Source organism: Zootermopsis nevadensis, unplaced genomic scaffold (genome assembly GCF_977971745.1).
Source record: "Zootermopsis nevadensis isolate Lab colony 2312 unplaced genomic scaffold, Znev_1.0 Znev_ptg000012l, whole genome shotgun sequence".
Lineage (NCBI taxonomy): Eukaryota > Metazoa > Arthropoda > Insecta > Blattodea > Termopsidae > Zootermopsis > Zootermopsis nevadensis.
In genome coordinates, this window is record NW_028259144.1 from 6831212 (window position 1) to 6858233 (window position 27022).

General features: G+C 39.1%; 1 protein-coding gene across 5 annotated transcripts in view; it reads right to left on the bottom strand.

Annotated features, from left to right (window-relative positions):
- The window catches only part of LOC110826718 (uncharacterized), a 185894-nt gene that overhangs the window by 51846 nt on the left and 107026 nt on the right, over positions 1 to 27022 (bottom strand). For all 5 annotated transcript variants that reach the window (XM_022057630.2, XM_022057623.2, XM_022057655.2 and 2 more), the window contains exons 2-3: positions 22872 to 22931; positions 7287 to 7316 (exon numbers count right to left, since the gene is read on the bottom strand). In XM_022057630.2, coding sequence (XP_021913322.1) covers positions 7287 to 7316; positions 22872 to 22931 — 90 coding nt within the window. The remainder of the gene's footprint in view (positions 1 to 7286; positions 7317 to 22871; positions 22932 to 27022) is intronic.

Consider the following 27022-nt stretch of genomic DNA (forward strand, 5'->3'; position numbering starts at 1 on the left):
CAAAGAATAACAATGTCTCCCTATCTTTATGACAAACAGTCACTTCATGTATATCAAAAGTAAGCATATATCAGACACTGGACAATATGCAACAGACCATTGGTAGGAGGTCGAGAAAGCTCACCAAGGACACTATTAATTGAAAACGATATGGTATACAAAGGACTATCCCGTTAATAACTTGGAGGAATTGAGGAAAAGTAAGATAAAATCAGTTGGAATAGCCTGTCTCCGGACAAAGATATGAACCAGGGATCACCCAAATACGAATCAGGAAGGATAATCATTCGACAGCGACATTCGGCGTCGGTAAAGTCATCCAAACCCCTGGTAACCAGTACAAAACGACATGGCGTCACAAGCCAGAAGTCACAACCGACTTGTAACGGACTGTACCAGAAACATCACTACGTAACGCTAGAATCTTAATGCACCGGAATTTCAAGAATGTACATTATCGGATAGTTACTAACTCGTCCGGTGGGAAGTGCTTATCACGTATGGGGAAATTGTTAACCGAGATCGAGTGAACAGCGTTCACGTGAACATTTGTCGTGTGTGACGACTGAAGCTAATAGCAAGTCGTAGGAAAGTCGAAAATAGGGCCTCCGACATTTTACTCATCTACATACAAACTAATACAGTGCACAAGAGATCGCTCTAAAACCTATTCCCGTTTTACTGCACGCATCAGAGGTGGAACATGAATTTTTCAGAAGTGTCAGCCAAATCCCGAGACGGCGTGGAAATGTCAGAAACTGAGTAGTATAAACATCTTCCATTTTATACTATAACAAGTCAGAACGCGGTAATCGCGTATAACAAAGGTTACACAATTAAAATTACGATAAATGTGACGCAGCGCTCGACGTGAAACACCAGCACGCAAGCGTGTTAACATCCCAAGACTGGCTAACGTGCGAGTTTGGAATGTTACACAGTCCCTCCCCCTTCATGCCACTGCTACATCGTGTCTCTTCTAACTGCGCTTGCGCGAAAATACGGCGACCGTAAGCCTTAAACAATTGGCTAACAATGTCGGACTAACGATGTGTTTTATCTGTGTTCCAGTGTATGGAGTACCACTAAACCACGAATGTAAGACGATATTTTTCGTTTTACGTGTTAGCCGAGATAACACGGTTAACAAAAACGCTCCGCTCTTTGCATGCTTATTATATTATGAAATAATACTTGATTAAACTGTGTAACTTTAGCTTAGAATGTTTAGTATTAACCAAGGTTTCGGCAAACTTTGTAGTTACAATCTTCAACTTCCGAAAACCTTACACAGGGCAGTAGGTGGCGGCTTAGATTTTATGGTGCTGATGTCTACCGAAACGTTGGTTAATATTCAACATTCGACGCAAATCACAACCGAAAGTCGAAGTTGCACTTTGATCTCCAGTCGCGAAAAACGAAGGACAAGATTTTTAGTTAGATGCACGCAAAACTGTCAGATTACACGACGTCACGAACCAAAAGACCACAATTGACATGATATTAATAGAATCCTCCCGCACTGTTCCTGATTTTCTAAGTTGACTCTAAAATAAATTGAACGAAGTATTTGTGCTGTGTTCATATAGCACGAGTCGAGTTTAAAAGCCACTTCAAATCCGAATCGGCAAGATCATTATTAATATTATTCTGATATTTATGCCTACGTCTCTCAAGTGATCTCTTCCCTTGAGTTTTCAATATATTTTTCCTTTCTTCATTTCCTCAAGCATACTACGAAGTGCGATCGGAAAGTTTCCAGACTGCGCGTATAAAAACCCGTACACTTATCTCAGGTATTAAATTCATCCATCACCCTCGAAGTAGTTCCCCTGGGAGTGAACACAACGATCCCAGCGCCGCTGCCAAGCCTGGAAGCATCCCTGGAAATCTTTCTTTGTCAGCCTGTCAAGCACCATCTGCGATTCTGCCTGAATCTCTTCTATCGTCTCAAATCTCCTTCCCTTTAGCTGAATTTTCATCTTTGGGAAGAGGAAGAAGTCACACGGAGCTAAGAAAGGAAGTTGGGGTCGGTTCTTGCAAGATCTTTGAGCTCCTGACAAACGAGAAGTCGATTCTGCTTCTGGTCCTCAGACAGGATGCGTCGCATGTGGAGTTCTTCCTTTAGAATCAGCTGACAGGTCCCATAGCCTATCCCAACAATGTCGCACAAGTCGTTGATGGTACGACGTCGATCTTCGTGAATGGCCTGCCGAATCTTCGTAACATTTTCGGGCGTTGTGCTCGAAGATGGTCGTCCAGAACGCTCGTCATCATCGACAGAGGTTCGGCCATTTTTAAAACGTGAATGCCACACAAAAGTTTGTGCACGACCCATTGCAGACTCCCCAAATGCTTGCTTTAGCATTTCATAGGTTTCCGTAGCCGTTTTAGCGAGTCTTTGGCAAAATTTGATGCACACGCCATTCCGAAATCGCAGGAGGGTCGGTGTAATGCACTACCAAAACGCCCGTAACTAAGAAACAAATGCTAATTCGATGATGCCGGCTGGCACACTGATTCACTATGAATGTAGGCCGCACCCCCTAGCGGCAGAAGCTCGTACTACATCCGGTTCGCCCTCTATTGACACAGTCTTGAAACTTTCCGATCGCACCTCGTACATGTCCGATCCATCTCATTCTTCCTGATTTAATCGCATTAACACATGAAGTTGAGAATACATTTTAATACGTTCTTCGCCAGGTTTTATATCCACATTCCTGTTAAGTTGTTGCATGTTAGTAAAAAAATTGTCAGCCATCATCTCCCTGCAATGTAGTTAGTCAATTAGCAAAGATACTTGGGTTGCAATATCAGCTATTAAGAAATGTAGTGGTTAAGAGAAATTCGTTACAGAAAGACGTAACTCAGAGAGGATGTGACAGCGAGGAAACCATGCAGTGTGGCAGGGCAGTGGATAGAAGCGGTTTGGACTGGTCTAACATAGTTGGCTGCACTGCCACAAGTACTTGCAGATATTTCAAGGTCACACAGCTAAAGCAAATCTTTCACAGCGACAATGGAATATGTGAGCCTCGTCCCTTGTTTACGTTCACTAAATAAAAATACCTTCGTTTTAAGTGGGTCAGTTGCCATGTTTTGGCGCCCTGTTGACGTTTTGGGCGGAGGAGACGGCCTCCAAATAAGGATGATAGTTGCCAATATATTGACTAAACAATATTTGTTACACAATTTTAACGAATCGCCTATTAATTAAACTTTCATACAATCAAACAGTCTCTTCAGCACACAAAATAATGGCACTATGCAAAGTTTTATATTTCTTCTTTTGTGTTAAATTTCGAAATAGGACACTAGAAGATAAAAATATTTTGATCTGAATAAATCCATGCGTTACAACTTATAACTAAGCTATTAATTAATTAATTAATCGATTATTATGCGCAAAATTATTTGTTGACCTTTCAACCAACGTATGGAAGAATTTCGAAGGATTGTGGGCAATGTACCACCGGTCTTTGGAGATACCTGGTCACTGAGTCGTCCCTGAAAATATTGGCTTTATGCTCGGCTTTCTCTCCCTTCACAATAACACGGACGTGGCTGTCTGCAGAACGAAAGTTTATATAAGAAGGCGTCGGAGACCACAAGAAAACAAACAAAGCTGCTGTCACCTGGGAGTGACAAAACCGTAACAGGAGCAAGCCAGAAAATACACCACAGTGCAAGAAGCAAGTATTTGCACTGACCAATGTTCTTGCCCACACGTAATTCTCACGACTGTTACATTACAACGCTGAATCAAATTGTAATTCAGATGAAACGACAAACCAACTTCACTTATCAAACTGGGTGAACCCGATTGAAGGACAAGTTTCGACTGACAGATAAGACTGGAAGCTCCTCCGAAACTTTTATATTTACCTACAAATCCATACGGCATTACAAGTCAGAAGCCCCATATACTTATCTTGTCTGAGAGGAAAACCGCAAGGCTCACATAATTTTTTGGTAAGGAAACCCGAGAGGAAGAAAGTGAAAGACATAGATGTGAGGATAATATTAAAACGAATCTTAAATAGGATGAATCTTACTCTAGTTAGTGGCCAGTGACAGGATATTACTAAAATGTTAATGAACCTTCGAGTTCCATACAAGACGAAGAATTTCGAAAGTAGCTTCTGCCACGGAGTTACGGACAGACACTGATGATCAGATATTGTGTACCCATTAGACTATCTTTGTTTTACGAATACTATTAGAGTCAGTATTCTCTGCTCATGGTACCTGGTCGTGCCAAAACTTTGCTACGTGATTTGTTCTGTTAAGCTGATTAACATTACGACCTGGTGCATGAGTGACTTGGAATGCAAACACTTTGTACCAGTTTCTACTGTCATGGTCCAAACAAAAGTATTCATTCACCCACACAATGTACTGACACACTCAATAGCAATGTTTTAACACGCCTCGTTCGGTCTCTTATTGGTAAAAAAAGAAGTTGGTGGTACCTTGTGAATAGACACTGGTTTGTATTCGTCAGTCACAAGCAACGAGAAAGTGTCTTAGTGATATTCAGTGCAGTGAACTATTTTTAACATGAGATTCTTTTTGTTACGTGTTACAGACACAAATATATTGTTACAAAGTCAGCGACATTACAGACACTACAGTAATGTCTCACGTCGTTAAATATAGCCTACACCAGCATGATAAAACTGGTGGCCCGCGGACCATTTGTAACTAAGACAGCGAAGTTATAATTCGTTACCAGTTATTAGAAGTTCATTTATTTTCTTCATTCCAATAGAGTGGGAAACAAATCATGATTATCTCGTCTGCTGCTTTACGTACAAACACCACACATTCTACTGACTTTCAAAAACATACAGTGAAATAGAATGAGCCGGGATAGCTCAGTCAGTATAGTGACTAGCTAAGGGCTGGACGACCGGGGTTCGAACCCCGACGGGGGCAGAGAATTTTTCCTCTAGCCTCTGCGTCCAGACCGACTCTGGGGCCCACCCAGCCTCCTCTACAATGGGTACCGGGGTCCTTTCCCGGGGGTAAAGCCGGCCGGGGCGTGATGCTGACCACTCACCCCCATCTAGTGCCGAGGTCAAGGGAAGAGAGGAGCTATACCTCCTCACCCCCCAAGCGCCTACATGGCGTATAGTGGGACAAACTTTACTTTACTTTACTTACAGTGAAATAGAAGTTTTCCAGGGAAAATTTGTGTCAGATACAGTACAAGAAGTTTCTGGAGAAATTTTAAAATAACAAGTAACTCTACAGTAATTTGTACACTTTTCAATAAAATGTATTTCTGATCTTAAACTGTGGTAATTTGTCATTTCAGAATAATCACTGCCAAAGATAAGAAACGCTGAATATTAGTTTTGAAAAATAGCGCCAGGAGGGTTTCTTGTTGCTTGGGACCTACCGAAAAACTACTCGATCCAAGATGATAAAAAATATGGGCCATATTGGCCTATAAACATAATACGTCTCTAAAAGCAAGGTAGAAAAATTAATGTTTAAAGAAAAACTCAACACGTTTCTGCCTAAGCCAGGTGAATCCAATCCAAGATCCGTTATAATATTATCATAGCATCCTCCGAGTGGTCCCTTCACTTCAGTCTTTCAGACCAAAATTTTGTAAAGTATTTCTATCACCCATGCGGGCTACATGCCCCGCCCATCTTTTCTTCCATGATACAGTTATCCTAATAAATGGCGGAGAATATAAATGTCACCTTCTCAAGAAGGACTCTGTTGTATGAAGTGAGCAGGTTTATCTTTTTTTGTTCTCTAATGGATGCCTGTTCTGTCCTTCGATAAGTTCAGTTGATTCAGATACAGGTATATTGCAGTTTGGGGGGGAAAAAGCTTCGTTTTAACTCCTGAAGTTTGCGATCTGTGCAAGGTTAAAACCACTGATAACCACGACAAGTGTAGCATTGTACTACGAAGTGTGTTCGTTATCAATTATTTTTATGTAAGGCTACGGGCTGTGATGTAACAACTAGCGCAGTCCGTTATGAGTATGAGGTCTCATGGATAGCCTCTAAACTGAACACAATATCGTGTATATATGCTAAGTAATAGAGCATCTTGTTATAAAGGGCTGAAGAAAACAAGCTAGGAAAGTGTGCTTGTTGCAACGTGCATTAAGAGATATTAGATCAACCTTGTTCGATAGTTCCCACTTTGACCACCTTAGTTTCTACTTCGCGAATGTCCTTGTCCTTAATTTTTGTTATCACCGCTCGTAGGACATTCAAAAAACGATTTTTTTAGGTCGTGTACAATACCACAACCTGCATATCAAATTTCATCCAAATCCGTCAAGTGGTTCTCGAGTAGAATCGACTGGACAGATGGACAAACAGCTCATAATGCCTTCTCCCTATGCAACGCAACAGAGAAAAGTGTATGTTTTTAGATTGATTATAATAATTATTGTTTTAAAGCCTTTAAAATTAATGTAAGTGAATTTCATAGTACTATTCATGTAATATATTATCCAGTGTTAAAAGAAGCAGTTAAGTTTCTCTATTTCCTATTTATTCATATTACTATATGTGGGTTTAGTGACTTATAAAATGCCGTTATAATATAATTTTTAAAAATTCAAATTAAATCATGAGATAAAAATGAAATGTCTAGTATATACTCACAGTACTTTTATATTAATATGTATTTGACTTTATCTGAGTTGCTAAGTTAAGTTTAAAATATGTTTATGTACGCGTTCCTTCATATTGCAATTATTGAATTATCTTTCGTCAAAAATAAATGCTCACAGCCCCAAGTACGGTACTGACTAGACGCAAGAAATCCTTGCGGGAAATTGTCAGTGCCTAATCTGATTTCCGAAGTATCTGTCACAAACCCTCCTTGGGCACGATTCATCTATTCTCAAGGTCAATTTTAAATTTATTGAAAATCTGCAAATAGGTTAACCCAATAATTAAGTTTTGTTCAGGATCCTGAAATTCCCACTGAATCTACAGCGAGACCAATGGATTTAAAACCCTGGAAAATATATGAAATAAGAGTGCAGGTTAGGTTAGGTTTGGTTACGTTCGGGTAGGTTTGGTTAGGTTTTAAAGTGCAAAAAAGGAAAGACAAAATAAAAAGGGGGAAGAAGAATAAATTAGATATGGATTATATAAAACAGAGCAATATTTTTATATCTGACACACGATGTATATCTGAACTGACATGACCAAACGGAACTACTCCAAGTTACAACCTTAATGCTTATGGAACCCATCAGGCCAGATTTAATGCATCACTGGTATGAACATTTTACTCACCGACATGCGACAGTCCCGAGACTTCTGAATCTGTAACAAAAAAGAAACTAATTAACAACATATATTTTATCAATTTTGAAAAAAGTTTACTTCAATTATCAAGAAGGCAGCAACTTCAAGATGGACGCGACTGTAAGGGCCACTGTGGTATTTCGATATCAATGGCAACATCGGAATCGAATCCGGGACCTCTACAGTACAATGTTAATACGCTGATCACTAAACCATGACGACAATCCGCGGCCAGCACTAAGACCCTCGACAAATAATTGTAAAAGCGTAAAACGCAGTGACGTACGGCCCGACTGATTGGCTTTAAGACAAACGTTATTAACAGGACTTTGCTCGGATTCGGTAGGAGACGACAGCAGAGTAATCACTCATTGAGGGTGCAGTGGACCCCTAAAATGACCGGAAACAAAAAGTGATGGGTAGAAAAAAACAAGAAACAAACCCATCAACTTAATATTCTCAGGTATTTTCTTAGGTGTCCCCTCTCAGAAACAGAACAAAGATGAGACGTTACAAACTTGGAATCCTCAAATGCCAAAATAAATAAGATGTTCTTAAAGCGTCATTAAACAATTCATTAAAGGATTACTGCCGTTTATAAATTAAAATAAAAATATATTAATAATGTGACAATCAAGGCAGATTATAAATAGATCGGGCTTGGGTGGGTTACCGATAACAAATTTGAATATGAACTTCGAGCTCGGGTTAGGAGGGGACAAATGGTCTTCGGACCAGGTAAAATACTAACATATCGGCCTGTGCAGACCTACGCAGCACCTGGAACTGGTAGTCTAGACGCGTCTTAAGAGATGGAGGTTTGATTTCATGAGACCAGTCGCAGGGAGTTAGGTAGGATCAGCTTCCAACGCGACCACAAGTTGTGTGGAAGTGTCTTGGCAAACAGGTCGACCTTCCAACTATCTGCTTTCCGGCGAGGAGAAGCAATTCACTGTTGACGTGAAGGCACCCATGCGGTAGATTTCTCAGTGTCAGGACGAAGACAGGACGACTGGTATTCCATACACGACTTGCTCCTTTAACCAGTTTTGCATTCTCTACATGCAGCGAATGCATGATAAAGAAGTCACGTGTGTTAACCTGTTCGTTCGTCATCATGTTTTTCTATCACAAACCGTGCAACGGTTCTAGATAAAATTCTGCGTCTACGAACCACGTTAAATATTTGGCGACTTTAATTTTTGACCTTATCGGTTCCCCATACCCCAATTTAAAATAAACTGGCATCTATATCAATAATATCTAAATAATATTACATATATCCAGGATTATATAGCCGTGTACTATGGTAAAGTTTACCAACGTCTCAGATATCCTTTCTGTCTCCATCATCAGGGCTATAAACGTCAACTCCTACCAAAGAAAACTGTTAGGTACAATTTGGCTGCACGCGACAGAGACAAGCGACCAAGGTAGGCGTCAGAGACGGGAGACGGACACATCGCAGCTTGTCGCCACACACTTTTGAGGTGACGACCGAGACATGCGGCAAAGTGTTTGTTTTCTTTGTTTTGTTGAGAAATACGTGCACATATTCTGTGAAAAATGAGTACAAAAATGCTTCTAAAAAGGTTACTCGAAGATGATGATGTGTTGCTGTGTTATTTGTTGCGAAAGAAACAAAGAAAACCTATGAGTTCAATATTCAAAACCAGACGTGAAGAAGGATCTTTCTGTCGGTGGTCAGTGGTCGGTTTTCTGCTACTAATTCTACCAATTGCTCATCTTGGTCACCGGTAAATTTAATTTCTGCCATTATTTTATTCAACAACACACGTGCTGCCTGAGCCCGTCGCGAGACACTACTGGTCCGAGAGCGGTCGCCTGTCTTTGTCTCGCGCTCGTAATTGTACTTCATACGATTGTACAGAGAGCAGACAGGAAGCGACCAGTCTCGGTCTCGTAACTCTGTCGCCTGCCTCGGTCGCTTGTCTCTGTCGCGTGCAGCCAAATTGTACCTTTAATAGTACAAAGACAGGCAGATGTAAAATATATGCCTTGAAAACGTCTGTAAGTCGTCTCAAATATGTTTTAATATGTACCTGAAATGCATACAGGCAAAGTGAGTGGACACAAACGTTTCGGAAAAAATAACATTGCTTCCATCTTCAAGGCTGGAGATGGAAGAAGTCAACACGGAACCTACAAGTCAGAGAACCCCAGCCATTATAACCTCAAATCTAACAGGGGATAGACAAAGTTTTCCTGTGCCCTAACACCACGTAATGAAGATAAAGAGATGGGACTGTTGTGGCCCTTTTATCCCTGGCAAAACAGCCTTCGGACCTCACTGGTTACAACGTGCAATGTTCTTTTCCTTTGTCAGCTGAAGATCTCTGCAGCTTTTACCAATGCCCGTCTGTTCCCATACAACAGATTAGACCTCGGTTAGAAGTTCGTTCCATCTAAGTGCATGCGTTCATTGTAATGTTTATGAAAAAAGATTTGAAGAAAATGTTTCTTTTTGTTAACTTTGAACAACAACAGGACTCTAACTGTATATTTCTATTCATTCATTCTTTCCGTTATTCACCGCGTTCTCTAAGCAAAACACTGAGCAACATCGAACTAACTCCACAGAGATCTAAAATCTTAAATGATAATCACTTACTGAAAATTCAGAAACTTTATGTGATTATTTCTAGACTTTCTTCCCCTCATTATCAGTCTTCATTTGTTTCAATTTCCTGGGATATTGTACCCTTTCGTGCGAAACATATTAACGTCTCTGGGGACGTAAAATCTAGCTAAATGTCTCCGCATGAATAGGAATATTCAGCCATTCCAAGTAATTTACTTAATAATTTATATCGCTTTGTAGATTTTGTGTTCATTCATTGCTAGTCACTTCTTTTGTTCAAGTGGCTAATTATCAGTAAAGACACCCTTGTAATTCACAGTTTAACAATAATCTAGTGAACATTATTTTTATTTCGATTTCTTATTAATTATACATCATATCGAAAAGAAGACTTTTGAATAAGTTTTAGGCACTCATAAACCCTTCTTTTTGTCATGCATAGACCCTCCCTCACTCAGAAGTCTTAAATATAATTTTAGCTTCACGTAAAGTCTCAAAAATTTTATATGATACCATCCATAAGGATGAGCCGGGATAGCTCAGTCAGTATAGTGACTAGCTACGGGCTGGACGACCGGGGCTCGATCCCCGACGGGGGGCAGAGGATTTTTCCTCTAGCCTCTGCGTCCAGACCGGCTCTGGGGCCCACCCAGCCTCCTCTACAATGGGGACCGGGGTCCTTTCCCGGGGGTAAAGCCGGCCGGGGCGTGATGCTGACCACTCACCCCCATCTAGTGCCGAGGTCAAGGAAGGGAGGAGCTATACCTCCTCACCCCCCAAGCGCCTACATGGCGTATAGTGGGACAAACTTTACTTTTACCATCCATAAGGAATGAAATCGAAACATGGTTATGATGTTTGGGAGAAAGTCTATGGCGCACAAATACAAAAATATGATCACCATATTACGCGCTCAATATATTAACTCTCTGAAGAAAGAAAACGCATAAAAAGCATGCGACAGTATTAAGTAGGTTTAATCTCCATACTTTTTATGAAACTTTGTACGGAGTACAGAAACACATAATCTAGTATTCAGGAGTATATAACTGATTTTTACCAAGATACTATCAGGTATGACAGCGATCCTGATGGATTCTTATAGATTGGGTATGAAGAGTGACATGTTGGAAACAACGAAACAAAATGTCAGAGTACAGATAAATTCCATTAATATAAATCAATGCAAAAAAAAATAGGTAAGTTCATATAACGTCACCACAATTCAGAACATAATAATAACATAAAGATAATTAATACACTCTTTGGAAACGTGGCATAGTTGAGTAGGGAGGAAAACATAAAATAAGGAAATTTTTCAATTTAAAACCGTTTATCTTCCAATTTCCTATCTGAGAACACGACAATCAAAAGATTACATAAATTTAATTACAGGTTCTGTTTTGTATGAGTCAGAAACTTGGTCTCTCACATTAAGGGAATTACAAAAACAGAAGGGCTCTGAGTTCGAACGTCGAAACCCAATGGTAATCTCTCCTGCTTCGTATTCGGAGGCCTCTGGTTCAAATCTCTGCCGACAGACCGACTATCGTAAGTTATTTCATTGCTTCTTTAGGTCCATCCAGGCAACTACTGAGATAGTACCTTAAATTAGGCCACGACCGCTTCCTTTAACATTCTTCCCAATTAATTTTTCATTAATCATGCTATCACCGACGCTCTACAACATATACATTGAATTCTTCGGTGACACATTCAATAAATTATTAATACTATTTCGATTAATTATAGTTTAACGACGCATTAAAAAGCTCAGACTATCTAGCGTAGAATGATAAGGTGATTAATGGCTAATGAATTGAAAAGAAGAGGACTGAAGTCGTGGCAGAATATAAGGCAATACTTCGGAATTTACTCAAAGAAACCACGATAAATCTCAGCTCGATAGCCAAGATCCGGTTCGAGATTCAAACCCGGCACAACCAAGACACATGGAGAAGTGCCAACTAATCTTCTGAGACGTTTAGCGTTAACGAAATTACCTTCACAATAAAATGGGGATAATCACTGCTTGATGCGTGACGCAGATATCACAAATAACACAGGCTTTTAGCTCACACATGGCAGGCCTGCTCGTGGTTTATATCTGTAGAATATTATATTGTTCTGTATCTTGTCAACGTATGAAATTCCCTAGTACAGTCATAATATTTTGTGGAGGCCGATGAAATCACTCGCTAAATATGTTAATCGGCTGATTTGATAATAGCTGCGTATAGGAAACGCTGAGTTAGCAGAGTTTAGCATGGCAACATGAACGACAATATTTTACGTCATAAATAAAATTATGTTCAAAGAAGAGTGGCTGTGGTTAATCACAAGCCCTGCTTTAAAATAAACGTCGTCACAGCTTAAAAAGACATATCAGGATTTACAGATCATTTCTTGGAGCTGTCATTTGATATCACATTCTCACAAAGGGTTTTAAAAAACTGTAGAGAGGTGAAGTCCACAATTTTTATTCTGCACAAAATATTATTTTGGTAATAAAATCAAGGAGAATGAGATGGGCGGGCATGTAGCTCGCATGGGGGATCGGAGAAATGCGTATAGTTTTGATTTTATTGTCTGAAGGGAGGTAAAGAAGCAGAATCGGAGGTGTAGACCGGATTAAACTGGCTCTGAAAAGGGACCACTGGAGCCATCTTGTGAACAGTCTAATGAAACTTCTGTGTCAACAAACGACGGAGAATTTCTTGTCTAGTTTCTTAAGAAGGAATCTGTTCCATGAAGGTAGTTAAATTTCGAGTCTTGGTTTTGAAAAGCTGGTATTACAAATTTTCAAGTGGACGTCTACGATGCTCTTGACAATAACGTGAGAGCGTTTCCCAAGGAAATTGCTGGGGAATTGTCATAATGTTTCACTATCGATCAAAAGCTACTCTGCCATCAAAACTTCCGGTGACACCATCTGACCTCAATGTCGTGGTTTCCACCACTACGTGTCAACTTAAATCCGCTTTGTTTCGGTCACAGAAAACTACGAAGTAACAGAACAGTACATCTGAAAGAGAATTAGAAAAATCACCAGCTGTCGCCAGGCAAATTAGTTCCACCGTGTGAGCTGGATCTGCGTTACAACAAAATTATTAATCAGACCCCCTTAATAGTGCTAAATGATACAATTGGTTTCAGTTGACGAATTAATATTCCTGGTACAAGGCAGGTGCCATAAGGCACTGTGTCTCACATACAGTTCACATGTTGATGATAATTTACGTATCACGAAAATTACTTGTGCGCTTAGGAGTTGTTTACTTTTAGCATACGTATAATTTAGGCTGTATGTGATCACATGCCATCACGTGACACTTGAAGTCGTTAATAAAGTATAGATTAATTTTATTGAAAAGAACATCAAATGGCCGCGACATAACAATCCATAAATCGTTTGATACAAAGCGTGTACACACATATAGTCCTTTGTATTGAAAGTCGGATGTAAACACAAACGTTATATATTAACAAAGTCACAATTTTTTGTATGCTTTGTCGTGTGGCTATTTTATTCAAATATCAGAATCCAACCCTTCTTTCGCGCTCTGTTTGTCAACTGTTCTACAGAAACATCACAATCCTTCTGTCTTTTGTGTTGAACCACAGATGTTAAAAAGTTTTCAAAGTCCTTTCTTTGTTTTTAACCTCAGATATAAATCGAAACGAGGGCTTTGGTTAATTCGGTGATGAACCTTCGGGTTCGGTAAGTCATCTAGTTAGTTAGTTATAAATCGAAACACAAAATTTTATAAGGAAACGCCACACTCCGTCTTCCAGTTCTAAATACAAACTATTCTACAGAAAAACCACACTCTCCATCTTTTGACTTGAACCTCACCTATTCCATAAGAACATTAGGGCCCCATAAAAGACGGGGCATCTGATGAGCTGACCTACAATCGACTCCCAAAGACTTTGCTTCAGAGAATTTATAAAGATAAAAGAATATCGTATGGCGAAAATGGTCTTGCCCTTCAGTTAAGCGTTGTGATAATGCTTCTTGAGTTTGAACAAGGAAGAGCCTCTGTTCTCTTACCCTCAATAACCCCAGCATAACCTTCCAGTGACAACAAAAGGTCATTTCCCAAAGCATATAACAAGACCTTAAGGTCACCAATGGAATCATGAAAGTGCACCTCAACTTCTTTCTAAGTCCCTCTCCAAAGTCTGAACGGAAGCGGAATAGTTTAATATGGCATCCGCTCGAGGCAGCAGGTGTTTGAAGCAGGAAACATGGCGTAGAGCGTTGCTTCGTCTTGAAGCAGAACACGTGCTGTATAGTGACCTTACTTCAGGCAGCGTTGCTAGACGGAATTGCAAATTAATCACCTTAACCACACGAAACAATATTCTTACTTCCCACTGATACGTCATACTACATTATTTAATAGCTTTCACGTATATGGGGATTGTTAATTTATTTGTGTTATTTCAATTCTTGCACAATACACGTTTCTTGTTAACTGCCCATTCTAATTTTTTAAGTTTAATGAATACGAAATGAAGGTCAGAAATGATTACTGGAACCACGTTATTATTTATTGATATTCCTTCAACTGTAAACGACATGGCCTACAAATCTAGCGTCAAATTAGATTGTAGAGCAGATCTGCGCATTCACTGCGATAAAAGAAACATTCTAGCCAGTAACGTTGGCGGAAATCTAACAGAGCCCACCTCGACGTGTTCAAAGTATTACCGGTTCTCAGCAAAGAAGCTGACAATTATAAAATTTTATTCATTTTTAAGTTTTCTCCAATCGTGGATGCATTTTCTTATTTCTTCCAGCATTTCGTTATCAGAGACGTTAAATCGATTTATAAACCATGTCTCGTACGGAACATGGCTTCCTTCCTTATTACAGCAATGAATTGGAATTGCACTAAAGGAAAATAAAAGGAAGTCAGGAGAAAAATCGACGTCAGTCATAACCGGGCATATCAGAACGTGGAACACGTCTTGTACAATTGAAACCAGAGATTTTTTACTCTTCAGAAGCATTTCGTCTGTATTACTTTCCGGTGTTGCTTTTAAATCACGTAAAGAAACACCGTGCATGGTAAATTAGAAGGTTTTTAACTGCGCCGTGTTGTCATAACATAATTATTTCTTGAAACTGTTCATCATCGTAAAGTTCTGAAATCTGACGTTTCGGAAAATGGCTGTCTTCGTCATCAGGTTGTAGAGAAGGATGTTTCTACTCAGAACGACCTGCACCATTCACTTCCGCACTCAAAGATCCAAATATTTTCCTCAACTCCTTCAATCTGTGTTCTTTATTATCAACAGTCCAAGCTTCAGACTCATGTAAGTCTTGTACATTTTTATTTAGATTTCATTTGCCAAATATTACAACCAAGACACTGTGGAATTTCGCGAATATTTTCAACCTATTCTGACCATCAGCAATACAAAATATGGAATTCAGATACAAAAAAGTTGTCAGTGGAACCAAGGTTCCGGAGAATTTGACGTAAATACGTCTATACGGAAAGGAAGTTTATATATTGGCATTATTCTAATTATTTCCTTTATACATGCTTTACAATTGAGATAAGTTTGATTAAGACTTTGCTTATTTAACTTGAATTAGTTACGCTTAAGATGGCTCTGTGGTAGCTGAATGTAATGTAATGTAAAGTAATGTAAGGTAAGGTAATGTAATGTAATGTAATGAAATGTTTTATAGGTAACAACAATGCAGAGTAAACAGACGACGTTCCCTAGGTAACCATTGTTACACTTTTTCGTTTCCCTTTTTCGTTCCCCTTTTTCCTTTCCTTTTTTCGTTTCCCTTTTTCGTTACACTTTTCTGTCGAATGACCCTTCCTTATAGACGTATTTACGTCAAAAAAACAAAAACAAACAACAACCGATAATTAGTATAGCAAGTCTCATTAACTGTATTTAATATTCAGCCCCATTTTTATTTTAATTAGACATTCATTATAGTGAATTAAATGTAGTAAAATTTGACCTGTTTCTTTGCTGTTGTTATCCGTTTTTACTTCTACTCGTAGTTTATTTTGATTACCAGCACATTATTATAGAAATAAATTTTTTGACTTTTTTAACTTCAGAGCATAATTTTCCGTTTACGTCCGATTAGGATGTCCTTTGACAGTAGAAACAAACGTTTTACTGTGAAAATCGTAAAATTTCTCGTAAAATAATAATTCACCAATTTCATCATAACACTTTTAACACGAAAAGAGCTGACTGTATACTATGGGCCTTTATTTAGAAAGAAAAAAGCCTTGACAGTCCAGCCTGTGGGGCTCAAATTCATTAACCGAGTGGTACACTTGTGAATACATTTGAAGACCCTTAGACATGAGACGGAGAAATATCACTGCCAAATTATTTTATAATATCAGATATGAAGATAAAGCTACAGAAATACGATAAATGCTTTCTTCTCTGTTTTGGGTCTCGTTTTATTTGTAGGCCGAATAACCAATGTGTTACATAATGAAGAACAATTACCGACAAGAACATTCCAGTTCCGGTTAAGTGATTTTCAAATCTGCGTCTTAACACAACAGTAAAGTCGTACTTTATATTCGGAAACCGTATTTCTTCCAAAACCAAGAGCTCTTGGATAGAAAAATGACGCATTGCTTGCTTCCTTCGACACTAATACGTCCAAGAACATCATTCGAGTTTGAGATATTATAACAGACGAACAGTTACACTGAAACAGACATACGTCCTTCGTAAAGTGCAACTCTGTTCCGATTCAGAACAAAGGACAAGGGAGCATACATATCACAACCACGTAATTTTCCTAAAATTGATTCGAACGATTTTCAGGACTCTCGCGCTAGTTATTGAGTCCGCCATATTGTGAATGAAAGAACATGACCGTGTTATTTGTTGTCAAGAAACAAATTAAACTGAATTCAGAGTGCAAAGAACAACGTTATATTCAATGTTGGAAAAGTCCACCGCAATCTATGTCGACCGGAAATGTTTCCGTCCTGCACGCTTCCCCTGCCACGGAAACCGTTGTAAGTTTCTTCGTGGTTAATTTAACGACGTATTTCCAGTAGCTCAGACTATAGGTATATCGTCGAATGAGAAGATTATAGTGAATTGGAAAGGATGTGGAAGGAAGCGGTCGTGGCCTAATTTAAAATACTACCAAGGCATTCGCCTGAAATGACTGAGGAAAATCACGAAACCCCCAGTCAGGATAGTCGGTCTCCGGGTCTAGATTTGAACCCGGGACCTCCCGAATACGAAGCAGAGTGTTAACCATTTGAGTACGACTTTCGGTTGCACTCGTGAAAGACAGACATCCTTGCACTACGGCTGAAGACAACCGACGGAAAGTCGCGAGCAGGTAAAAAAAATGACGTGCGTATGTCATAGAAATATAATGTTTATTGAAACAATCGAATTGTATTTAACTGGACAGAAGTGAAGAAGGGCCACATCCAATGCGCCCTAAAACATATTTTGCACGACAGCCTACCTGCGTTAAACGTTAAATATTTCTTAAGAGGTGGCTGTGTATGTTAAGAACCACGCCAATGACGCATGTTAATCGCTCTGACGATCGAGGCAGCAAGCACCTCTGAAAAGTCAGTAAACTTCTACTTGACAGCGCGGCGTAATATTCCAGTAGACACTAATGTTCACGGCAGTTGAAAGCTATTGAAACTGTCATGCACTTGTAAGATTTGAGGTTTTCACAGCGCAACAACCCAGAAGAAATGATGACCGTGAATGTTATGTAGGAATTTGGAAGGAGTCAGTCATGACCTGTTTCAAGGCAATGTGTATTTGCCTGGAAAAATTAACAACGAAACCTAAAATGTTTTATTTCAATGTCTTCCAGTCACTGGGGCACGTAAGCACGAAATTACTTCCTCTGCGTCTGCATCCAAAGTGACTGATTCATAATATATTTTATTTAATTCACAAATTCAAAACATCATACCTCTGGCATTGAATGAGAGGATGGTAATGAATAATGAATGGAACCGGATGAATTTAACTGAAGTGACTGAGGTAAACCACGACCTATTTTGTATTTCCAAAACAGGAATGAGCGTCAACCAATTAACAGCAACGTACGGATACAGTGAGTAATGAAAATCACAGAATCTCAGTCATGACAACACGATTCTGTCGGGAATAGAAATGTTTACCGCCCCTGTTCCTCTGGCACGCACACAGGCTCCTTTCTGTTTCGTATCAAATGAGGAATAACATCACGATATTTAACGAGCGGGAACGAAGACATGGCTGTGGCCTCCAAGACTGGCCACGATCCCTGGCGGCGCTGCTGCTTCTTCCGGAGGAATGAACTTGAGGCATTTCCTTCTCTCTCACTCGTCAGTCCGTGCCTCAAAAAGGCCCAGTTCACAGAGACTTGGTGCAAATTACGAGAACGAGTTACCACGACTCGTCTGAACGGAAACAGAACATCATCAACTGCAGCCAATTAATAACAATTAACCTATCTGGGTCTTCTGGGTTGTTGCACCGTGTTGTCTGGTAAAAGTTTATCGACGTTTCGGAGGTCCTTGCTGCCTCCATCATCAACAAAGACCTTCAATAAACCGATCTAGTTACTCGCTCCAGAAACTTCGCACTGAACGTCTGTGAACATGGCTACAGATATTACCGTCCAGGACAGAGATCGTTGATTACCCTATTTATCCTACGGATGTAGTCAGAAAATAATCATTCATCCTCTCAGTGTACTTAAGAGCGCTTTCTCAACTGCGCAGACTCCATGGAGGAACGATTGAAATAATCAGTGCGAATCATGAACTGGGAAGAATCTGAAAGGGAACAGTAGCGACCTATAGGTCTGCTATGCAATTAACCAGAAAAAAATCTTTAAAAACGAGAATCGAATCCAGGATAATATGAATACAAAGTGGTAAATTGAAAATACAGAACAATTTAGACATCACGCACTAGGAAGAACACAGACTGATAAATATAAGAATGTATAAAAATAAAATTAATTATTTTATGATGTATCTTCACAGTTTATATACTTTCATTCACACTGCTAACATCACTAATCTTTTGGGAGGCATGAATGAGAGAAAAATACAAAACAATAAAACTGAACGGACAGCATCACGAGACGTGGACGATGTAACAGCAAACCAGGCGGAACGTTACGTATAACACGGGATGCAGTGAATATAAAACTGTGCCAAGATGCATTACACGAAAGTTTCAAACAACATTAGTGAAAAGCACTGTTCGGAGTTCGACCGTGAAGACGTGGGATCCAAATCACGTAAAAGCGTGTCCCCTCGAAAACAAGTTTAAGGAGGCGGGTTTCTAGATGCCACAACGCGCCATCTGTAGAGTTTATACAGAACTATCACGTTACCAAGGTAAACAAGGAAATATCTGACGTAATAACTATACTGACAAGTGGCGCTGGGGAAGCTTATCTCAAAGTGGAGGTTACAAGAACTATACGCAACTTGTCACGTCATTTTACAACACTGCATTAATTCCACGTTACAAAAAAAACGTTTTAGGAAAGTAAGTTATTTTGACAGGTGGCGCTGGAAGGAGAATTGTGTGGCTGACGACAACACTTAACACTGAATACGTGGGTCAACAAACCACCTGTGTTACTTTCATGGTATAAAATGAAAGAGTGGTGCTTTAGCAGTGGAAACGATAAACAGACAAGTGGCGTTGGTGGATTATTTGTGTTTCAAGCGAATTATATGACGGTCTGTCATGATAACGTACAACACTGGGTCTGTCGGTCAAACAGGCACCTGTATTAATACAAATGTAAGCAATATGTAAACCAATGGAATATTGTGACGTAAAAGTTAAACAACTGGCGCTGGTCTGGATATTGTCTGTGTATATAAATTAACCGAGTAACATGACGTGCCGACATAGGAGCATGGAGGGGGAACGCAAAAGAAAAACAGACATGGTTTCGGAGAGTGTTTAGCGGTTGTTGAACGGGACTGAAAAATATCCGAAGGTGTTGAACATTAAAACATAAATGCATAGCTTCTGAATTTTCATAACTAACCTTTCAATACATTTGCAGGATGTCCCCAAAGCAATACCCGCAGGGTTTCCGGCCACACTGTCTGAACAGAGTCCTGGTCTTTCTCAGTATCCTCACTCCAATCAAAACGCGACAATCCCCTTTCATATTTTTGACCTATGACTCACCTCTCATCATTACACTCACGTCACAGCCAACGCTGTATAACCTCTGCAGTTGAGGCAGCGCCATAAAAAGCCCAAGAAACAATAAATTACCCGGTTTTTATTACGCTCTTTGGCGGTACTTTTGTAACCTCTCAGAAAAAGAGGAATAGGATATGAAATGTACCAACATGGCGATGCGCGAATCTTTTAGGTTATGTTCGTGATACGTCAACCAGTATTTAATAGGTCGTGTCTCGCATGATGTAATTACTATTCTATCACAAAATAAAAAGAGCTTGGATAATTATCTGAACGTACGTCCTACATCTTCAAACAGCTGGTTGTTCATTTGGTCAGGGCTGTAGAAAGTATTCTCGTAGGTTATTGGGCTTTAGGCTATGTCAGCTTCCGCTGCAATTCCTTTGCGGAAAAGGAAGACATGACGAAGAGGAGAGCAGAACTAACCAACTGTTACGTCACAGTGATCTGTTCCACTTTGTGTGAGAGTCGTTTTGCGCCTGCGTTTTTCTTATAAACTCCATGATCCTTCTGTGAAACCCCTCCCCCTCCACTTTGGACAGTCTCTTTCCTCACAGCTTACTAAGCGCGGCATATACCAGTTTCAAAAGGGGATAAGGTCCCAGACGGAATGTTGCTGGATCCGCGTCAGGTGGTAACTCTTGAAAGAATTCAGCCTATTCATTTTATGCACAGAGTATAACATCGTCGATACGTTTTCATGACAAAAGGCATGAAAATCATTTAGCGGTACTTTTTCACGATACTGTGAACGAAGTCGTCTATGAGGATTAGAAAGGCTAAAGGCATTAGTTTAAGACACGGAATATAAATTAATAGACTTTTTGTAATAATAACCAATCGGACGTATATCACCGGAAATATTTCGTGGATAATAATTTTATGATACTCGGTGGGAAGGTAATCAATGATGACCATTTCATGTGCATTCCTCCACTACGCTCGGCTGCCAAGTTATGTCACTGAATATCAGTTCGTGGACGTTTTTACATGACACTGGGTAGAAAGTCTTGTCAGTGGAGGGCATACTGTCAATATTTATGCTTTAAGTTGTTTTAAGGACAATTGTTTGTTTGTTTGTTGAAAATCAATTCATAGGTATTCTCTGAAAATAACACGAGAAAAAGTTACTTAAGTTACTTAATGAAAATATGTGGAGATCAAAGATAGAGAAAATATATCTGGGGGAAATTACTCATTAATAATATGACAATTCAGACAACACAGATGTGTGGTATAAACATGTCTGAAGAACACAATAAAATCATATCTCAAACAGACTTTTCTGGTCGATGACGTAAAAAGGAACTTTAATAAACATAAAATTATGGAGAAATGTATTACTGAGCCATCAAAAGTACACAAAATGACATTCTTTATCGTTGCTTGGAGAATACGTTTACAAATTACGTGATATAACTAGAGAAACAGCAGATTAAATGGTCATTTTTTCACTCGAACTCACCGTTTACAGCACTTAAAATGTTTGGATAAGCGTACGAAGGCACAAATGACCTTCGAAGTGTAAGAGCTGTGTAACTAATTTACATACATATGTAAATGAATTTACGCTGTGCATACGTAAACGTTTAATTCTGTTAACATTTAACGAATCAACTGGAAACATCTACATCTATAAAACTTGTCCGAAAAATAATTTACCTGGTTTTGCTTAATCGAGATATTTCTTAAACAGACAGAGAGACCACACTCGAAATCCATAAAAATACTTCTGCAGGCCACATAGTTTCATCACGAGGCCAGTTTTCTACGCTTTATCATATATAATATTTTAATCTCACATGTTATATAAACTGCTGTCCATCAATACCGTTTTGTCACAGCCAACTACAAAATGCAACATAAATTGTGTAGAACTAATAACAAATACCCTTGAGCTACATCAAAATTTCCGTCTGTGGGCGTTTGACATGAAACGTTAAATACGAAATTTCAGACCACGGATCTTTGTATAGGGCCTTTCAGAATTTCATTTTCCGACCACACGTAGTTGCGGATAGACGTACGCCACTTTTACATTTACAGCACGGCCTCTTTCAATACTAAGAACACTTCGTGTTCCGAGCTAAACAGTCACAAAGCAGATACGTGACACGCCACATCCTGTTAATTAATTCGCTTCTCTAATGGCACATTAGAAATTCTGTTTTAAAACAGCCACAATTCTTTCCTTGTGTTTGTGGTTGACAAATTGGCACTGCGACAGGTTTTTTTTCTGAGACCTTCGGTTTTCCCCCGTCACTATCACTCCACCGTTACTTCACGCTCACTGAAGTATCGTCTGGAGGATGAACAATAGGCACATTGGCGACATAATCTCACACAATCACAATTAAATAAGAAACTAGACTTTAGCGTAGTGAATTCAGAACGATTCTCGGTCTTTTTTAATCCGAGTTCTGCGGTGAAAGACAGCGGCTGCAAGGAACCGCAGATTCTTGTCTTAGATCGGTTCGCCTTTATTTCCCTCGTCGTGAGAGACAGCCGTGTTCATCCACTGAAGCTGCTGTCAGACAGGTTCCGTGTGTTGCCTAATCAAGCGCCTTACCGTACACGGAGTAAAATCAAGTTTTCATTACTTACGTAAAACTCGACGTTTTATCACTGTATTTATAATAAACTTCTTACTGGTCCCAATTATAATTTAGATTAAGCCGTTTCAGACCCCCAAATACAATTTATCAATTTTAGTATTATATTACATCTAACACTGCATAATAGGAAAAACTCACCACCCGTTCCATTCAGACTGTTGGATACGTCACCGATGTTGTCCGCCTCCCCGGACATGGCTGAAACAGAGAATAAAACACAGCGATTATAAATAAACTAGGGCAGAACGCTCCTTTCGGAGCTCCTCGGAGGGGTTGGTCAAGTTTTTAAAAAGCAACGAACCCCTTCGGGGGGGTTGGTTGCGTTTTAAAATATTGTGTAAGAAACTAAACTAAACCCTTTTTCGGGGGAGCTTGATCAAATGTTTAAAAAGCAACCAACCCCCTTTCGGGGGGGTTGGTTGCGTTTTAAAATCTTGAGTAAGACACTAAACTCGGCATTGTTGTGTTGTACTCGGCATTGTCGTGTTCCACAACAATGCCGAGTTTGTTTATACTCGGCATTGTTGATGACGTAATTTATTGACGACAACGAGGAATCACAAATTTTTATAATATAAATAATATAATAATATAGACTTCACACTTACCGTGTAGTGTATTAGAATATAACAAAACAAACTGTTTACACTATAAATGACACTAGTGCCAAACCTCTTGAGGTCGAAACACTTTTGGCACTAGTGTAATTTACAATGTAAACAGTTTGTTTGTATGCTTATTGTTATATTCTAATCTTCACACTTTTGACAAATTGTTCTAAAACGACCGTTTTGCACAATAATGAAATATGTAGGACACAAAACAGAATCGCGCGCTTCGTTGCTTTAATCTACAGCCGCTAAGTGTACTGCAATCGCAGTAGTTAAAATGGCGACGAGGTAGGTGCAGAGTGTTAATTGCGTGCTGTGGTTTTACGAAACCAAATCAGTGACGGCTGTGCAGAAAAGGTTTGGAAGAGACATTGATCTGAACGTCCAATTATGCTTGGCAAAGCGATTCGTCGTTGTCTGCAAAGGCAAGAGAGTTCAGGGCGCACGCCTGTCTGCGACGCGAGAAACGTTCATCAGCAGCCCGCGACGGTGTCTAAATAATTATGACACAAAGAATAAATAGTCTATGCAGTTCGAACGTAGGATTCTGACAAAACTGAGAATAATAGCTGGGAATGAGTCAAAGTTCAAGGGTGTGGGTAAATGAAGATGTCTTTGCGTGACTACCTCGAAACCTGTGACGTTCGTGCAATCTTCAATACTGCAAATCAGCACTTATCTCTTCCAGCACACATCAGAAGGAAACCTGTCCACCTTGTACGACTATAAACACAACATAATAAGTGTCCTTGTAAGGAAGAACTTCGCAGCAGGTCCAAGTGTGAATTTAATCACGGTGAAATGACGAACATTCTACTCTCACGACGACCAGTTAATAATACCTCTTCGATTATTATGAATGAGGAGTCTGTAATATTACAAATCGTGGTAGAAACGTGTGTTCTAGTGCATTGCACTGTTATCCATATGCCCCGTTTCCTACCAATTAATTAGAAAAGTAGAGTAAACAATGATGTTTTATCATTACGTAAATTATAAAATTCAAGTTACGTGTCTCGATGTGTCATACATCATCTTCAGCCTACAAATATAAATCTGTCCTTCATGATCACCAAAATGTAAGTGCTTATATGTTATGTTACAACGAAGTTTATTATTTAACTATTTTATGTGTGAAATATTTTAATCAAAGTCCTTCTAATTCTATGCTCATCGCTGATCGTGATATTAGTAATAAAAGCAGATACAAATAATAGTCGGTTCTTTTATTATTAACCATGTTACTGGCTCTCACACGTGTCCTTTCCACGCCCAAACTTGAGCAATGAACTAGCATGGTCATACAAACACCTAAAATTAGAATGCAATTCAAGACACAAAAGTAACGAGTGTCTCGGAGTGGAGCACGTTTTAGACATCGGTAAACAACTACCAGAGTGCATGAAGCAATATCACAAAAGACAATCTTCATACTCGCCGCCATGAGAACCTGAAATTTCATCTCATATATTTCGTTACCTTCACACTCTTCCACCCTGATTTCTCCTCCTTCTCTTTATGCCTCAAATGGTATTCCTCCTCGTGGCTTTTCCCATCTAGAAATGTTTCTTTTCTTCCAACTTAGATATAATTTTAGTTCCGCCTCGCTTTGTTTCATCAATCGATTTATCTTCATTTATATTTCACTAATCAACGTTAAGAAACCAAAGAATCATTCAAAATTTTATTCACCATTTTAAACCAAGTTATGTAGTCCCGTAAGCCATAGAATATAATTACGAATAAAGAATTAATGTAGGTTAGAGCAATGGATTACTTAACACAGTTCATTGTAATAATTATCACTTATAGATTCCCTTGCAATAAATATCACTTAATACAGTTCATTTGCAATATCATTTGGAAAATTAAAAAACATAATTAGCTTTTGCTTTGTGTTTCTTAGAACACTGCGTGCACGTACATTTAATTTTGATCATGCATCGCATCCTGGAGTTTTGTGAAAGGTCGAAGGAGTCGTGAATTCCTACTCGGAACGTCACGAAATCTAAGGGCGTCTGTCTCATTACGAATCCTTTATTCATTCACCTTATAAATCTGTTCTGCACGAAGCGTATTTCAACATATTTGCTAAAGGATGAACAGCACAGCACAGCACGGTTTGATTGCATTTGCCCTCCACTTAATTACACACGAACAAAATTTATTGTAGGTCACAGCCACTTGGAGGTCAGCACTATCTCCAGCCATATTATATTATGATATTTCCAACCAAACACAATTTATAAAAAATACGAAACCTCCGGTAATAAGAGATGTCTGTTCCGTTCGCATTAAAATTTTATTTTTGTTGTTGCATGTTTAAAATGTATTCATATATTGTATTTTCACGTAAAGCATAATTTAAACTTCTTTGGGATAAGACTCTAGTTAATTATTTATTCATGTGTCATATATCTGTTAGAATTATGCAAAACATTTGCGAAATAACTTTCCCCTCTTTATAATTCCCATATTTTGTGAAATAACAGATATATCTTACGGCCCGGAAGTTACGGAATCATGTATAATGAATTTAATTGAATATATATATATCATTAACATCTACAACTTTTACGTAAAATATTTTCCACTGTGGTGAATATGTATCGAAATGCAAGCAAAATAATACACTCCTCCTTAATAAGCATTGTCAACAGTAAACGTGTATGTCATAAAAAACCCTAATGCCTTTGACAAGATCCGTATCTCGTCACTTATCTGACTGGGTTATCACTATTCCACATTATTAATAAAAAGTATAATTAAACACCGCACGGCTACTAAATTTCTTCATTATCAACAGAAAGCTTCGCAAGGTCAGAAATAACAGTTAATTTCTCTAGCAGATGATTTGTCGAGCCATCTACGAGCTACAGGATGCACTTATTAAAATGCATTACTCATATTTTGACGTTTCTGAGTAGACATATTTCTCCTCAGCTTGATAAGACATCAACCAACCAAGCTCGGTATAAGAGACATGCCACAAGTTCACTCCACGCCTTATAGGTATCCTTTTTGAAGATCTGCATTTGCATAGGAAGAGGATGACAAGTTAGGAATAATACACATAAAAACTTAACAAGTAACAGCAACATTTCGCATTGAATGGAAACCATTGTTACAAAATGCTATAATACGTTTGGCACCACTGCGTTTTATGTTCCCTCGCTTCCTACCCCATTCCAAGCCGCACGACATGTGATTGGTGCGCGCCTGTCAACTCAACTCAGATCACTACAATCACAAACAAGCTTCATGGCGTCACATCCCAGAACAACATTGCTCTCATTTTCCACCGCCGTGAAAATATCTCGTAAGAGGTTACAGTTATAACCTACTGTTATCTCGTAAGCTATTTCCAGGGTTACAACTTGTCCTTGCAAGGCAAAAAAGCAGAACATATCTGGGAATAGTTGAATTGTGTCCTAGAGAGCACCTGACACAAACTGTTCATGTTTATGCTGAACTGCAGTGTTAATACACACTCTGGTAATCAAACGACACAGGACGCAGATAAACAACTAATCAGAATCGATGGTCGTTCGGACTATTTTTACAAGGCTGAAGCCCAGTCTCGTCAAGTGTAAAAACAGTGACTGAATGAGGTCATGGTTCAAAAAGATCATTGTCGAAGTCTGATTACCGACTCACTTGCACCTAACTGCCAGTTAT